This window comes from Amia ocellicauda, chromosome 2 (assembly GCF_036373705.1).
Source record: "Amia ocellicauda isolate fAmiCal2 chromosome 2, fAmiCal2.hap1, whole genome shotgun sequence".
Taxonomy (NCBI): Eukaryota; Metazoa; Chordata; class Actinopteri; order Amiiformes; family Amiidae; genus Amia; species Amia ocellicauda.
The window spans coordinates 21,566,116-21,582,152 of NC_089851.1; the positions used below are offsets into that span (position 1 = coordinate 21,566,116).

General features: G+C 37.4%; 1 protein-coding gene across 3 annotated transcripts in view; it reads right to left on the reverse strand.

Annotated features, from left to right (window-relative positions):
- stau2 (staufen double-stranded RNA binding protein 2) overlaps positions 1 to 16,037 on the reverse strand; it is a 100,267-nt gene that overhangs the window by 49,701 nt on the left and 34,529 nt on the right. For all 3 annotated transcript variants that reach the window (XM_066721091.1, XM_066721086.1, XM_066721081.1), the window contains exons 8-12: positions 11,889 to 11,996; positions 6,909 to 7,121; positions 6,505 to 6,642; positions 4,285 to 4,416; positions 1,416 to 1,476 (exon numbers count right to left, since the gene is read on the reverse strand). In XM_066721091.1, the coding sequence (XP_066577188.1) occupies positions 1,416 to 1,476; positions 4,285 to 4,416; positions 6,505 to 6,642; positions 6,909 to 7,121; positions 11,889 to 11,996 (652 nt within the window). The remainder of the gene's footprint in view (positions 1 to 1,415; positions 1,477 to 4,284; positions 4,417 to 6,504; positions 6,643 to 6,908; positions 7,122 to 11,888; positions 11,997 to 16,037) is intronic.

Here is a 16,037-nt window from a genome sequence, read left to right on the forward strand (position 1 = left end):
AGTGTTTGGGTGACGCATTAACGCTGAAATGTTGCACTTACGATGATCTAACGATTCTTGTTTGACTCACGTTGCTTTTGGGAAACAACCAAGTTCAGTTGCTTGAAGCTTAGTTTATGACTTTAATTTATTTATCTTCTTTTATATTCATTACTTGTTTTAGCTGAAATGGAAGAACTAGATTATATTTTACTATGACAGGTAAATACTCTTTTGTTTTTACCCTGGTGTTGGGTGTTTAAGGAGTTAATGAAGACATATTTAGGCTCAGAGATTCGGAGTAAAATGATGCATTGACAATGAGAAAATAAATAGATTAATTAAGAGATGACTGATGATGATGATGGCTGAAGTTAAAGGACACTTTGGTTGCATCATAAAATATTTTCTGCCAATATAAGTATCTATTACATGGACTGTTGTGATAATAGCTATTTTTGTGACACTCAAATTACCATAACAATATTTACTGTTATTGGGACCACTGTCATTTTGTAAGGAAGGTTGTGCCTAAGGGATCTACCGAAATCTGTCATTGTTAAAAACACTTTGTCTGGGATTAAATCAAAACTTGGACCCTCCTGCTAATAGAAAACTACAGAACTGAACTCAATTGCGGTTTCATTTTTAGTAAGATGCCACTTTCTTCTAATCATAAATGTAACCACTATGATGTAGAGGTTTGTAGTTTTCTATTAGTGGGTGTGTCAAAGTTTTAATTTAGTCCAGCCCTTTCTTTATGAATTGCATCAGAGAGTGAAAATGTTGTTGCATGTGTTATTGAACTACCAATATTTTGTTCTATTTATTGTTTGATAAAAATATAGTACAGGAGGCATCTTAATTGGATAGCAGAAATATAATGTAGCAAATACAAATTTAAAGATCTTTATGAATATTTAACAATGCATAATAATTATTCATATCATATGATACTATATCTATCTTTGTATTATATAAAAATGGTTAACTTATTTATCTGATCTTGATGATAGTGTTATTTGTGAAAAGCACCTTGTTGCAATGCTGGAGTTTTTAGTATGAAATACTTTATAATAAAAATATCACACACTGGCTTTGGTGAACACATCCCAAATGCACTGGAAACTCCAGTATTTCAACTCTCCTTAATTCAATCAGCGTGTTATAATCCAGAGTGACAGAAAACCATGCAAAGGAAAGCTAAGGATCAGCGTGATGGCGACTCTCAAACCCCCCAGGACAGGACTTAAGTACCAGTGTGCGTCATATAAATCCCACTGAATGAGGCGAAATTTGCAGGCACTCCACACTAACACGCCTACAATACAGCTGACAGTCAGACTCCTATTTAAGAGTCAGACAAATTAAACGCACAGATTTGATCCTGGAAATGCCACACGATGAAAATAGAGAGGGAAAGGAAAAGCACTTACTGTTACTTGTTGCTTCGGGAAAAGCTGCCTTTTGTCCATTCCAGCCTTTGTTCTCGATAGGCTGCAAAATTAAAAGTAGAAAACGTCAGAGATGCAACATTAGAGAAGGGCTAGATGCGGTTCATGGGCCCCTCTTTTTCATTCTCATCCAAAGAGCTGCATCCTACTGACCTTGTTACGAGCACTGAGCACTGAGCACTCCATCCAAACTGTGAGAAAAACGAGTCCTGTTGGGCCTTCTGGCATTATAGGCTGAAGTAACATGTACAGCAATGCAATTCAATATTGCATTAAACTAATACTTAGAGACAGTGCTTTTGTAAGTAAGAACAAACAGGCATTCTGCAGGGGAGGCGAGAGGCTCTTCATACAGGAAGAGAGAGAATGGTGATGATCCATCAGACTCAATGAAGGCATTCAAGACCCAGTATGGTTCTGGACTATAATCAGATAGCTTCTAGAAGTAAGAATAATGGTTTTTTTTTTTTTTTTTTTAACATAGCAGGCTATGGAAAGGCATTGTGCAATTATGAGGACCACAAATTACATGTCTACTTTGACTTACGAGGATTAAGAGAATAATCTGCATTTAAACGTATGTAATCATTGGTATTCCTTCTGTTATGCTTTTCTCATGTTACAGACTTGTTTTTAGTAGTGAGGGACATAGTTCATCCCATAATATGCAAGTGAAAGGTAATTTTATTATACAGACCAATACGGAAACTATAGTCCACTGTAATATAATTTAATATTGTCTGAAAATCATAGATGGAAAAGCATTTCAGAAGTTGAACACACAATTAAAGCCATAAAATAAACTACAGGTGAGTCTTTAAATTCAACCAATAATCATATGAAATGAAGATTTCTGATGCTGTATGTTCTGATCTAAGACCATGTAAGATCAAATCAGTCACATATAATTCACATCACTGTAGAGAATAACCCAGGACAGATTCAAGGTTAGGTATTTAATATTATCAAGCTTGATGAAGATTGAAACGTTACCTGAAACATTGTAAAAGATTTGAAAGCAATTGTGCTGGCCAATACATTATAAAACACACTCATTTCTATGCAGAGAAGCACTGTCAGTTTTCATACTGGGCACAGGGATGAAGAATAATCGCACTGCTCAATGGCATTCATCTGACTTTCCTACCTTGAAAACAACATTTTTGTGATTCAAAGAGCAGTTCCTCTTCAAGGCTAAAACTAAATAATGTGCTATACACTCACCTAAAGGATTATTAGGAACACCATACTAATACTGTGTTTGACCCCCTTTCGCCTTCAGAACTGCCTTAATTCTACGTGGCATTGATTCATCAAGGTGCTGAAAGCATTCTTTAGAAATGTTGGCCCATATTGATAGGATAGCATCTTGCAGTTGATGGAGATTTGTGGGATGCACATCCAGGGCACGAAGCTCCCGTTCCACCACATCCCAAAGATGCTCTATTGGGTTGAGATCTGGTGACTGTGGGGGCCAGTTTAGTACAGTGAACTCATTGTCATGTTCAAGAAACCAATTTGAAATGATTCGACCTTTGTGACATGGTGCATTATCCTGCTGGAAGTAGCCATCAGAGGATGGGTACATGGTGGTCATAAAGGGATGGACATGGTCAGAAACAATGCTCAGGTAGGCCGTGGCATTTAAACGATGCCCAATTGGCACTAAGGGGCCTAAAGTGTGCCAAGAAAACATCCCCCACACCATTACACCACCACCACCAGCCTGCAGAGTGGTAACAAGGCATGATGGATCCATGTTCTCATTCTGTTTACGCCAAATTCTGACTCTACCATCTGAATGTCTCAACAGAAATCGAGACTCATCAGACCAGGCAACATTTTTCCAGTCTTCAACTGTCCAATTTTGGTGAGCTTGTGCAAATTGTAGCCTCTTTTTCCTATTTGTAGTGGAGATGAGTGGTACCCGGTGGGGTCTTCTGCTGTTGTAGCCCATCCGCCTCAAGGTTGTACGTGTTGTGGCTTCACAAATGCTTTGCTGCATACCTCGGTTGTAACGAGTGGTTATTTCAGTCAAAGTTGCTCTTCTATCAGCTTGAATCAGTCGGCCCATTCTCCTCTGACCTCTAGCATCAACAAGGCATTTTCGCCCACAGGACTGCCGCATACTGGATGTTTTTCCCTTTTCACACCATTCTTTGTAAACCCTAGAAATGGTTGTGCGTGAAAATCCCAGTAACTGAGCAGATTGTGAAATACTCAGACCGGCCCGTCTGGCACCAACAACCATGCCACGCTCAAAATTGCTTAAATCACCTTTCTTTCCCATTCAGACATTCAGTTTGGAGTTCAGGAGATTGTCTTGACCAGGACCACACCCCTAAATGCATTGAAGCAACTGCCATGTGATTGGTTGGTTAGATAATTGCATTAATGAGAAATTGAACAGGTGTTCCTAATAATCCTTTAGGTGAGTGTATATCAACTTTGTCTTTGTAAAATGCTCTTTGCATGTAACCCACTCTGTCCAGCAAAAGAGTGGCACCCTCCATAATTACACACCTACAATCAGTGGCATAGGTTTGGTTTCAGAATTGGGGGGAACGGGCCCCTATGCCTACAAAGCCAGGCATACATTATTTGGGGGGGACAATGTATCATTCTCTCAACATTGGGGGGGACGTGTGTTGCATGTGATGACAATATCCAAGTGGGAAGCTTATTCTGTGTTTCAGGCAATGCATAGTACCTATAATTTGAATAAACTGAATGTAATGTCTAACTGTAAAACAAGAAAACTGAAATGATATCTACACAATTTACAACTGAGCCGATAGAAAGACTTTCGCCTGCTTACCTTCAAAAGGAAGACAGTAGTACTAAGACTCACCTTCTCTGGCTGGTTTTGTGCTGGAGTAGAGGCCTTATATCCAAGCTGAAGCAACATTGTTTCTGCTGCATTCCTCTTGGACACTTTTTTATTGGGACCTGTTCCTGTGGCTACCTCATTACCCACTTTAACCTGGAGGGTAAGAACAAACGAATATATTGAATTTGCCATTCATTTCAGAGGAAGCCAGGGTCAGTTTGTTTCAGCTGCTACAGATCACATGCACGTCTTGGCAAGGAGAAATAACTTCACTAGCCGGTAATATGAATTTGTACCAGTGCATGTTTAGTTTATTTAATTAACATAAATCCAAGAAAAAGATGAAAAGGTAAACCTGAATTTTCAGAACTCCAACAGGAAAAAAACTAAAGTGCTAGGTTGTTGTTTTTTATAGTTATACTTTAAATAATGCATTATTTTTGATTGCCTTATTGTGCACGTTTGGTCTGTTTCCAAGTAAATAAAACAGTCAGCAACACTAGAACATTATGAAATTGCAAATTACTTTTGTAAAAACAAACAAAACAGTATAAGTGAAATATATGCTGAGAAAGTGGTCCAACCAAACCACAGCAAGAACAAAGCAAAGAGACATGGTCAAGAAATGCAAGTGGCTTCTGTTACAGAGTAATAAATAAAGAACAAGAAACAGACCGCTCACTGTTAATAATAAATAAAATATCCTCAGTGGTTTATTAGCATTTAACCAAAGGTATTGATTTATAGTGAGCACTGCATTAAATAAGCCTTAGAACAGAAACTCATTTATACACACAGCTCAAGCAGGAACAATGTGGAAATTTTAGAAGCAACCAGGTTTTACAAAAGAAACACACACAAAAACAGCGCCTAATGCCTCTCTCTGAATGAAGCATGAGAAATCAGTTTTAACTGGTATTGCTTCAACCTCAGAAATGTACTGTGCCAGTGAAAAGGAAGGATTACTGGGCAGGAGACAAGGAAGTAAACCTTAGATAAAGGGGATGCCGTGTAGAAACAAAATGCTTTTCAGCATCATTTGCCAGGCAATAGTCTGGAGAAACATCAGAATCCACTTCATCAAATTATGTTTCACTAGCACTTCAACCGAGATGAAAAGGAACACTTTGTCAGGGAGGTTCATTTTCATTTTAATTATGTGCAACAAACACACTGCTTCAGTTGGAAACATTACTAATCCAACCTACTTGGTGGAAATTAAATGTGCATGCTGTAAAATATTTACATTACATTTAACTTGCAAGTGACAGTGCCTTGTCACTGCATTTTAAAAAGTCAACAGCGTAATAAAGGATGACCACATGAATCCCATTTCAGATTGTGTGGTCCAGCAAAGTGCCATATTCAAAGAGTTATGGACATAAAGACTTCAACATGTTTAGGTCAAGATCTTGGGAGGTAACTGGCAACTTAGACTTGTTACTAAAAGGGTTTTAGCAGCAGTCAGCCAGATATAATGTAATGTTTTGGCCACAGAACAACAGCACAGCCAAATAACTGACCCCCAGGCTCCAATGTAAGTGCTTTTTCTCCACCTCAAATGGTCTAGGAAAAGAGAGGACACTTACATCTTCATTGTAACATGCCTCTCTCCCTCTGCAAACTCAAATGACCCCGTTTCGTGCAAAGGGCTTCATGTTTCTTTAAGTATTTGAAAGATCGATCTAAAATGTATCTGCAAACTGAACCAGACACAGACATGGCTCTTTCTGTTCCTTAATGTTGTCTTGGTAGAAATTAGACTCTGGATGCAACAAAATTCCTTTGCAGCCGCATTGTTACCACACAGAGGCAATGTTACTTGGCTCTCCGAAGCAGTTCCTGTTCCTATTTCATTCGCACAATATTGCTCATTTACAGTCCTTCCTCTCTCTCAATGTCTCAGCTTGATGAAATCTAAATACTGTCATCACACAAGTTTTTTCTTGGGGATCTTTAGGCCTGTTTTATTTAATTATGTTTGTCAACAGTCATAAGAAGAAGTCAAGAAGTTTATCAGATAATTCTCAAAGCTAAGATAAACACAGGCCACTAGGTAATATATCACTCCATCCTTTGAGTACAATAACAGCATTCTTGTGGTTGTTGTAGATGTTCTACTTAAGCAAGTAAGCAGAAGCCGCAACTGAGTTAATTAAGATGCAGAGCCCCGTGGCATTATCAGGGCCTGGACAACTGTCTTGCTGTTTCAATGTGCCTGCATTTAAACTGATCAATTACCTGCATGATAAACTCCCTGCGCCGGGGCATCCCTCTCTCAGACAGCAGAACGTATTCCGGCTCCTTCTCCTTCTTGGCCTGTTGAATCTGTGCCAAGCGACTGATGGGGTTCATTCCCTGGCCATACTCTGGGCCAGTCTGACAAGACAGGGAGAACACATGGTCAGTTTGGCAGAATTCAATCTGTGGATTGTGCAGAACATGATGTAATCAAAGCTGAATTACAATGATACAATCACCTTTTTTCCTATGTTTCAGAGAAAGTGAATTGATTAATTATCTGCTTGGCCTTCAGTCTTCAAATCCTTCAGTCCCATAACTGCCTCATAACACCCTCATTTGCCACACTACTCTCCAGCTGTACCTATACTCAGCCTGTGCATTAACCCCCTGGGATCTCTTACCTTTAATATGGTTTTGGGACGTTTCTTATAATGTAGTTTAGGTTTTTCAACTACTGGAAGGAAAGGCAGTTTCTTTAGCTCTTGCAAAACTGAGAGGGCCGCCCGCTTCTTGGAGAGTTTCTTACTGTTTCCCTCTCCCTCGGCTGTGTATTCGCCCACTGTCACCCGCGTGAGAAAGCTCTTCATGTGTGGGGGGCCGCTTTCCTTAATGACCTGCAGAGAAACACTGGGGTTGTTATGTGAAAGAGTCTCCATTCATACATGAACACAGTCAGGTTTGTCAGTCTCTCAATGGGTAGAACACAAGTTTTCGATTTTTCTTTTTGTCATGGGTTGGGAGGCAAAAAAAAAAAAAAAGAAGTAACAGGCTTTCATTTCTTTTAAATTGAATGTGCTTACACTTAAGGGAACACGAATTCTTAATTAAAATGAAGAAATGTCACTTAAAGCCTGATTACCTTGGAGTGGGTCATTAAAAAATAATAAACAAGAAGCATTTCCAGGAGCTGAAGATGGGAGAATGGCTGAGTGTGTGTTGGCGAGTCTGTGAGAGACAAGTGGAGCTATGCCCTGTGAGGTTTAGTAATAACGAAACATCCATTACAGGATTGTTTTTCAATGAAACAGAATGACTGGAAAGGGGGGGAAAATAACCATGAAGAACATTTTAGTTTCCACTTGTGTCAAAACATTTTGAAATTTTACTGAACAAGCAGGCAGGAGGTTATTAAAACCCTTTAGCCACAAATACTTCATATGAAACTGCAAATTCCATACACTAGTGATATGTACATTTAAACATCAATTCAAATTTTAAGACCTGTATCATGTTGCATAAAAAAAACGTATATACAGTTGAGTGGATTTTATATACAGACAATAAAAACTTGATACAGCTTTCCTGTTCGGATATTAATTTCCCGGACCACACAGAACTGTCTAAAAATATAAAAAAAAGTGTAAGTTATCTGCTATCAAGAGCATTAGATCTAGTTTTGTTTTTACGAAAGAGTGATTTGTTAATATAAACAGGCCTAGTAACTGTGTAAAGGACATAATTCAAGCACATGCAGATTCTGAACCACTCATTCAGAGAGTCAGCTGAGGAGACTGAAGGGGAATTTCCTTGAAGAGGATATTATGTATTTTCTTCTCCTTATCTTAGGATAAAACATTTCTTCATACAAATAGCTTCTGGAATGTTGTGCTATCATACATTAAAATGCATGTTTGTTTATTTTAAACATGAATGAACTGAGCAGACATGTTAAGTACATTATATGAGTGATGTACAAAATAAATTACACTGTTTTAGCTACAGTTGTGTTTTTAGAGGTCCTCCCATTTGCTAAATCATTTAACTAGGGAAGCAACCATACACCTAAAAGCAGTATATATACATAACTCCAAGACTGTTCACGGAACCTCTTTAAGATGTGTTTAAGACTTTGGATTGGGAAACAAAAGGAATCAAATTAAACGGAGCTTATTTGAACAACTAAGTGAAGAACTCAAGAACTCTCAGAAGCAAGCAAGAACATTGGACTTAAAATGATCTTGAGTAAAACCAAAGTCATGTTCAACAGTTCTGTTTAAGAAAAAATAAGTAGATCAACAGATACTTGAAGAAGTCAGAAGTTATGTCTACCTTAGACAACAAATTATCGTAGATGTATATATTATGGAAAAATGGGATGTGGTGCATTTGGAAGAAACAGCATGTTGTTGAAAAGAAATCTATGTGTTTTCCTCAGGAGAAAAATAGTTGATCAATGCATACTACCAGTGCTAACTAATGGCTGTGACACCTGGTCATTTAAAACAATTTATTTTAACCAAAACTGCAGACGACACAAAGGAGCATGGAACTATGCATGCTTAGAATAAGAAAAAGAGATATAAAAAGAAATGAATTCATCTGAGAGCAAACAAAAATATGTGAAAAGAGCAAAATATGCAAGTGAAAGGTAACAGGAACATGCAGTAGCCTGCTTATCTAGATAGGTGTTTTTCCTGCTGCAAACTGTCCATGCATCTCATAAACAGAAACAGTGACAGAAAGAGTTTACATTGATATCAGAATGCAGTAATCAACTCCTCAACAAAATCAAGTGATTTACAGGGAGAGAAAATAAAATATACTTTGCTTAAAATAAATCTTTCAATTTAAACGACCACAGCATTTCTGTACGAGAAAAAAATAGCAAAAGGCAAATAAAGGACAATGGCTATTTGAAAAAATACAGTAGCTTACATTCCTCTTTATTAGCAATGGTATGCCATGCCCTGGAAACATATTATTATTCAAATGTATGACACAATTTATGTTTTTATTTTTCCCAAGAAAGATTAGTGTATATCTCCTAAGAAAACACTAGTCTTCTAATGGATATTTGAAAACAAAACGACCTTTGTGAAACCATTCAAACATTAATAGAACTGGGAAATGGGAATCCACAGCATTTACCAAACCTTAATGATGTCAGCTCTGAAATTACTTTATGAATGAATAATTCATGCTGCCTGCAGTAAAGGATGCAAAATGGCCTTGACATATACTTCCCAATGGAATGTGTGAATATCCTTAATAAAAGCCTTATTAAAAGAAAAAAAAAAAAAATCACCTGTATGAATTTCATTTAAATATAAATTAAAACAAGGCATAAAAGAATACAATGTATTAAAGGAGAACAGGCATTCTAGAATGCACACAGTAAATACAGTACCAATATCCTCTGTAAAAGCATGAAGTTTTACAATTCACTTTACGGGCCTGAATTTGTACTCTTTGAGTCTCTCTCTAGGAAATAGCAAAAGGAAACTGTACTGAGGGCTGCACCCTGTCTGTCCAACACAATACCTGAAGCCTGCTGAAAGAGAAAGGGCCTTCCAGCATTGGAGTTTAATGCTTGGCAACGGCAGCATCAACGCAGGAGGCACCCACAGACAACAAGGAAAACTGCCTCCAGCCATGGGGTTTCAGACTGATCTATTTTTAATGTACCTGTCTAACACAAGCCAGTGTATCATATCTGTGATCTTGTCTAATGTCGCAGACTACATGGATCATGTTTTAAAAAGGAAATGTAGTGTAATCCGATGTTGATCTGTAATCTTTACACTTATGAAAAGATAAACTTTGAAGAAGAAAAAATGAATGAGAAAGGACTGAGCCTCTGCCTCTGCTTCCAAAAACTCTGGCTTGGTGAGCACTGAGGATATCTGACCACGGGACTGCAGTGTGGGGGGGCTTTTGTGCTGAAGAAAAGATCTTTTGTACTGTTTGTCAATGTAGTTAGCCTAAAGCACAATATTTAATATTTAAGCACATTATGCTATATTCTTTGATATGTTTTCTTCAACTTCAATCTCCTGAGAGAACGTGTTCTTTATTTCTCCAGCATTCCAGAGATGAGGACTTCATGTCTCCTAAGCCATCCATTTATTTTTTCGTGCAGCAACCTCACCTGCAGAGGCCTTGGCCTGTTATGACTCCAAACACTTGCTTTTATAATATAAATCAACTTGTCACAAGAGTTCTGAATTGATATGTATACACATTTATTGTGCTTGAACTATACAGTAAAAGACTGATTTCAACAAATTCACCCTGTGGCATAGAGGATGCATAATGAAGAAAATGCAAAATAGTAAGGGGTCAAATGCACTTTCTTATTACATTTTAGTCAAAATATGTGCATATTTCAATACAACTGTGTGGTATTATTTATATACAAATCTGTAAGAAACCAAGATACTAAGCAATGACAGGAGTATCCAAACATTTACATGGTGGGCCACAACAAAATATTGGATGAGAACCGTTCATTCACTCAGCATCAAGATGTAAATGGTTTTTCTCGGTTTAAAATTCTGATGAGGTTTATTCCCGCCTAATTCAAATGTCTTCCAACATTGCACACTTTTAATTACAGTTCATGTTCTAAATGAGCCAGAATTATAAAGGTAAGTAGCTACTGCGACAATCTTATTATGGTATCGGAAATGACAAAGACTTCATACAAAGAGATCTGCGCTGGTCAGAAGAGAGACATCCAGAAACTACTGTCTGCTTTGCATTTGATCGTTGCTAATTAAGATTTTGAAAATGTTGAAATTGCTTGTTCAAAATACACAATAATAAAACAAGTCTCTGTACGTATGTGCGTGATTACGCATGTCACATGCAAAGGTAATTAGTGATGAAAGGATCTGATTACGTTATGAATTTACAACTCCCCTTTTCAAAATTGTATTTTGTAGAACGCTTACAATAGGAGGGACAAAAAGCAAGTTACGGATATAATCATTCAATAATTGTCTTTCATCCTTTTCACGTGAGAGTCTTACATTGTATTCAGGGTTCAACACAGGCTTGCACACAATGTCCAGTTCCTCCCTGAAATCCTGTCTACTTCTCAAGCGTGCTACCTTTCATTTTCATAATAGAACTGGTGGCTAAATAAAACAAAATCATAACAAAAATGATCTTTCAGTATCAATGAGAGACTTACACATACAGTTTCTGTTATACACATCACTTCCATCACTGGCACCTGCACTCCTAAAGCCAGTTAAGCCTACAACCTCCATCATATGGTGTGGATAAAGCATAGGATATAACAAGCCAGCAGTTTGGGATTAGGATTCACCTCTGCTCACTCTAACCTCACAAAGGGAGTAGAAACTGACCAAAAAAGGTACAGGAATTGATTTTAGAGAGGAAATAAGCTGTACAACAGTGTTTAAACGCAATTAAAGTTATATTCTATTATGCTGAGATTAAAGTCTACACACAACAGTGCAAAAACCACCTCGCTTAAGATCTCCTGCTCCGAATATTAAAACAGCAAAGAATAAACAATTGTAATTTTATTTTTGGCATGGTCACACAGAGACTTGTATTGTTTTAGCGTTAATGTATTATTTACTGAGATGTAAATGTGACTATATTTCTTTCAATTCCAAAATTCTGTTTACCTCAAAACTGACAGGAAAGTTCCTCTTGAGCGCTATTTCGTACACCAGGCTGATCTCAGACTTGCTGGCATCACTATTCTCCTCGGACTCGTTCTTCTCTTCTGGGCTCTGAAACAGTTTAAAATTGAAAAGACTAATAATAAGACTATGAATAATAATAATTATAAGGCTGAGAATAATAAATAATACAAACAAATAAATAAATAAAAGCATTTCCAGTTACAATAAACATGTTCCTGAAGCATGAAATACACATCAAAAATCAGCATTTTATTTCCTTCTGGTAGTGATAGTTTAAATTTTACTTTTCCTCTGTAAACTTAAACAACATTCTTTATAATTAAATTTGTGGGACCTTTGTTTGATAATACATTTCCCTAAAACCAATACTAGAAACCTAATCAAACATGACTGCATTTCAGAGTGAAAACATTTTATTGATGTGATTTTTAACAGCCTTGAACTAGATGCAGTAATATCTGTTAGTCCTGGACAGTTAATAATAAGTGTTAAAAACATCATAAGTGTCATATCACAGCCATTTTGTGATATGGAAAATAAAAGTATAATATTGCATACATTTATATATTGGCTCATTAAAAACATCTGGTTTCTAAATACTTGGAATTTGATTATGCGAACATTAGACAAATTAATCATTGTTTTTTGTTTGTGTTGGGCTCAGTTATTTTAAGTAAATGAGATTCCTAGGGTGAATGGACTGACGTTATCCCAGTATATTCAAACATTTTTAACAGCTCACAATTATTTTAAATTAGTTACACTAAGATTTTTTTTTTTTCCTCAAATGATTTGTTTTTATTGTTCCTTAACATGGGCCAAGCTCTTTAACCACAATGGCTTTTCTAATGTAGACTTCAGCTGTGATGGAGTGGGCAATTTTGTAACATGGCAGGTTCTTTAAAGTCTTGATGATCTTGATGATCTGTGTCTGTGACACATACCAGACACACAACTCCACATCCCTAAAGGTGAAAGGCCAAGACACTAGTGTATGCCACCTAGCTCCCCTTAAAATATGCAATAAAAAAACTTAGAAGAATGTATTTATACCCTCATAAACCTCTGATATATTTAAGAGCTGCATACACTCAATATTTTTACTATTATTGAAAGCAGAGGAATTGTCTATACCAGCAGCGGCAATAAAATCAGCCAGAGCCATGGCAACAGTGAAACATAATGCTTACAACTTCATTAAAAAGCAGATAGTTATCTCCTCAGCAGGCCCCAAAGTCAATCAAATGCAAGAGGAGCTGTCAAAGTGTGGTGATGTATCTTATTAAAATATATAATTTGCTGAGATATGGATCTGTAGACTTTGAGATTTGTCTGCGAGGAGAGTATTGCTCTGTTTGTGGCAAGAGTACATTTGTTTTCCACTCCTTTTTAACTCTAGGATGAAGATATAATACAAACTTCAACATAAGTATAGTGAGACATCTCCAAATGTGAATGTTTGTTAAAAGGGAAAAATAAATGTTGCTTTTGATTTGTGAACCCCTAACCACGTTATCTCCACAGAAAACCTAGGCATTTTGTGTCTATACGGTCATGTCATGTACATGTTTCTTGTATAAAAGAAACATTTTAAATCACCCTGAGCAAATTATAAGCAAACTCACAGTGTTGTACAATCATAACAACTATACAAACAATTATGATAACAATTCTACTTTTTTGTTTGTTTGTTTTATCCATTTATTTTTGACAAATTTTGAAGTTCAGAAGTGATCCCATGTTAATATTCAAATTAGGGGGCTTGGGGGCGGAGCATGAGCAAGTGCACTTGTGTTTCCAAAACTCTTTATTTTAAATTGATTTGCTATTCATGTATTTGTTTGGCGGTGTGGCAACAACTCTTGGCCTGAATATAGCTGCGGGAAATACTGTAATAGATAAGATAAATAAGACAGCAATAGATACTGTCACTGTACGTCATCTGTCATTAATTCCCAGATTAAGAAGCAGATGCAGATTATCTGTAAATATTTTGTATAGTGCTAGCAAATGGTTCATTATGGCAAAGAGCCTGCTGAAATTATTGCCCACAAGAAGGAAAAAAAAAAGAAAAAAAAATAAAGAAAATTAAACTTGAATCTTTAAAATATCAGGTTTCTTTCTTGTTGTTCTTTAAAACTCTGTAGTTCTCCTTGGATCTGACCCACAAGAACAGCAGAGGCCACAACAATGTCTCATACCCTGTATAGAATATCCTGCTGTGTTCTGAAAGATAAAGACCATGGAATCCCTGTAGTCCACCACTGCTTTTTAATCTAAGCTCTCAGCTACACATAGAAAACAATTTATTATAAGAAGACTGCATCCCCATGATGAGCAAAAATCTAAAAACTGTTTCGATTACAGCGTATATTGCTTATATCTTTTCAAAGTAACTGACAAGAGAATTACTAGAGACACTTGAAATGTTGCAGGGAACTATGTCCATTAGTTATTATATTTAATGATTTGAGTGTCTGAAGATATGGATGTGATGTCATTATTTGAGTCATCTAGTTTCCAGTTCCAGTACTTTCACCCGTATGTGCCTTGCAAACACATAAAGCACCCTCTCTTGTTATTAATTCAATCAAATACAATCCAGCTGGTGCAAAGGATGTCAACGCCAATAAAGACATTTTAACCCAATGTTATATTTTACAACAAGTCCCAGCTGAATACAGTGAGGGAAAAAAGTATTTGATCCCCTGCTGATTTTGTACGTTTGCCCACTGACAAAGAAATGATCAGTCTATAATTTTAATGGTAGGTGTATTTTAACAGTGAGAGACAGAATAACAACAAAAAAATCCAGAAAAACGCATTTCAAAAAAGTTATAAATTGATTTGCATGTTAATGAGGGAAATAAGTATTTGACCCCTTCGACTTAGTACTTGGTGGCAAAACCCTTGTTGGCAACCACAGAGGTCAGACGTTTCTTGTAGTTGGTCACCAGGTTTGCACACATCTCAGGAGGGATTTTGTCCCACTCCTCTTTGCAGATCCTCTCCAAGTCATTAAGGTTTCGAGGCTGACGTTTGGCAAATCGAACCTTCTGCTCCCTCCACAGATTTTCTATGGGATTAAGGTCTGGAGACTGGCTAGGCACTCCAGGACCTTAATGTGCTTCTTCTTGAGCCACTCCTTTGTTGCCTTGGCTGTGTGTTTTGGGTCATTGTCATGCTGGAATACCCATCCACGACCCATTTTCAATGCCCTGGCTGAGGGAAGGAGGTTCTCACCCAAGATTTGATGGTACATGGCCCCGTACATCGTCCCTTTGATGCGGTGCAGTTGTCCTGTCCCCTTAGCAGAAACCCCCCCCCAAACTTGGCAAACTTCAGACGGGCCTGTACATGTGCTTTCTTGAGCAGGGGGACCTTGCGGGCGCTGCAGGATTTCAGTCCTTCACGGCGTAGTGTGTTACCAATTGTTTTCTTGGTGACTATGGTCCCAGCTGCCTTGAGATCATTTACAAGATCCTCCCTTGTAGTTCTGGGCTGAAACTCCACGAGGTGAGATCTTGCATGGAGCCCCAGACCGAGGGAGACTGACAGTTATTTTGTGTTTCTTCCATTTGCGAATAATCGCACCAACTGTTGTCACCTTCTCACCAAGCTGCTTGGCGATGGTCTTGTAGCCCATTCCAGCCTTGTGTAGGTCTACAATCTTGTCCCTGACATCCTTGGACAGCTCTTTGGTCTTGGCCATGGTGGAGAGTTTGGAATCTGATTGATTGATTGCTTCTGTGGACAGGTGTCTTTTATACAGGTAACGAGCCGGGATTAGGAGCTCTCCCTTTAAGAGAGTGCTCCTAATCTCAGCTCGTTACCTGTATAAAAGACACCTGGGAGCCAGAAATCTTGCTGATTGATAGGGGATCAAATACTTATTTCCCTCATTAACATGCAAATCAATTTATAACTTTTTTGAAATGCATTTTTCTGGATTTTTTTGTTGTTATTCTGTCTCTCACTGTTAAAATACACCTACCATTAAAATTATAGACTGATCATTTCTTTGTCAGTGGGCAAATGTACAAAATCAGCAGGGGATCAAATACTTTTTTCCCTCACTGTATATGTTTCTAATAAGTAGAATTATTATTGAATTGTGACTGCAAGTGA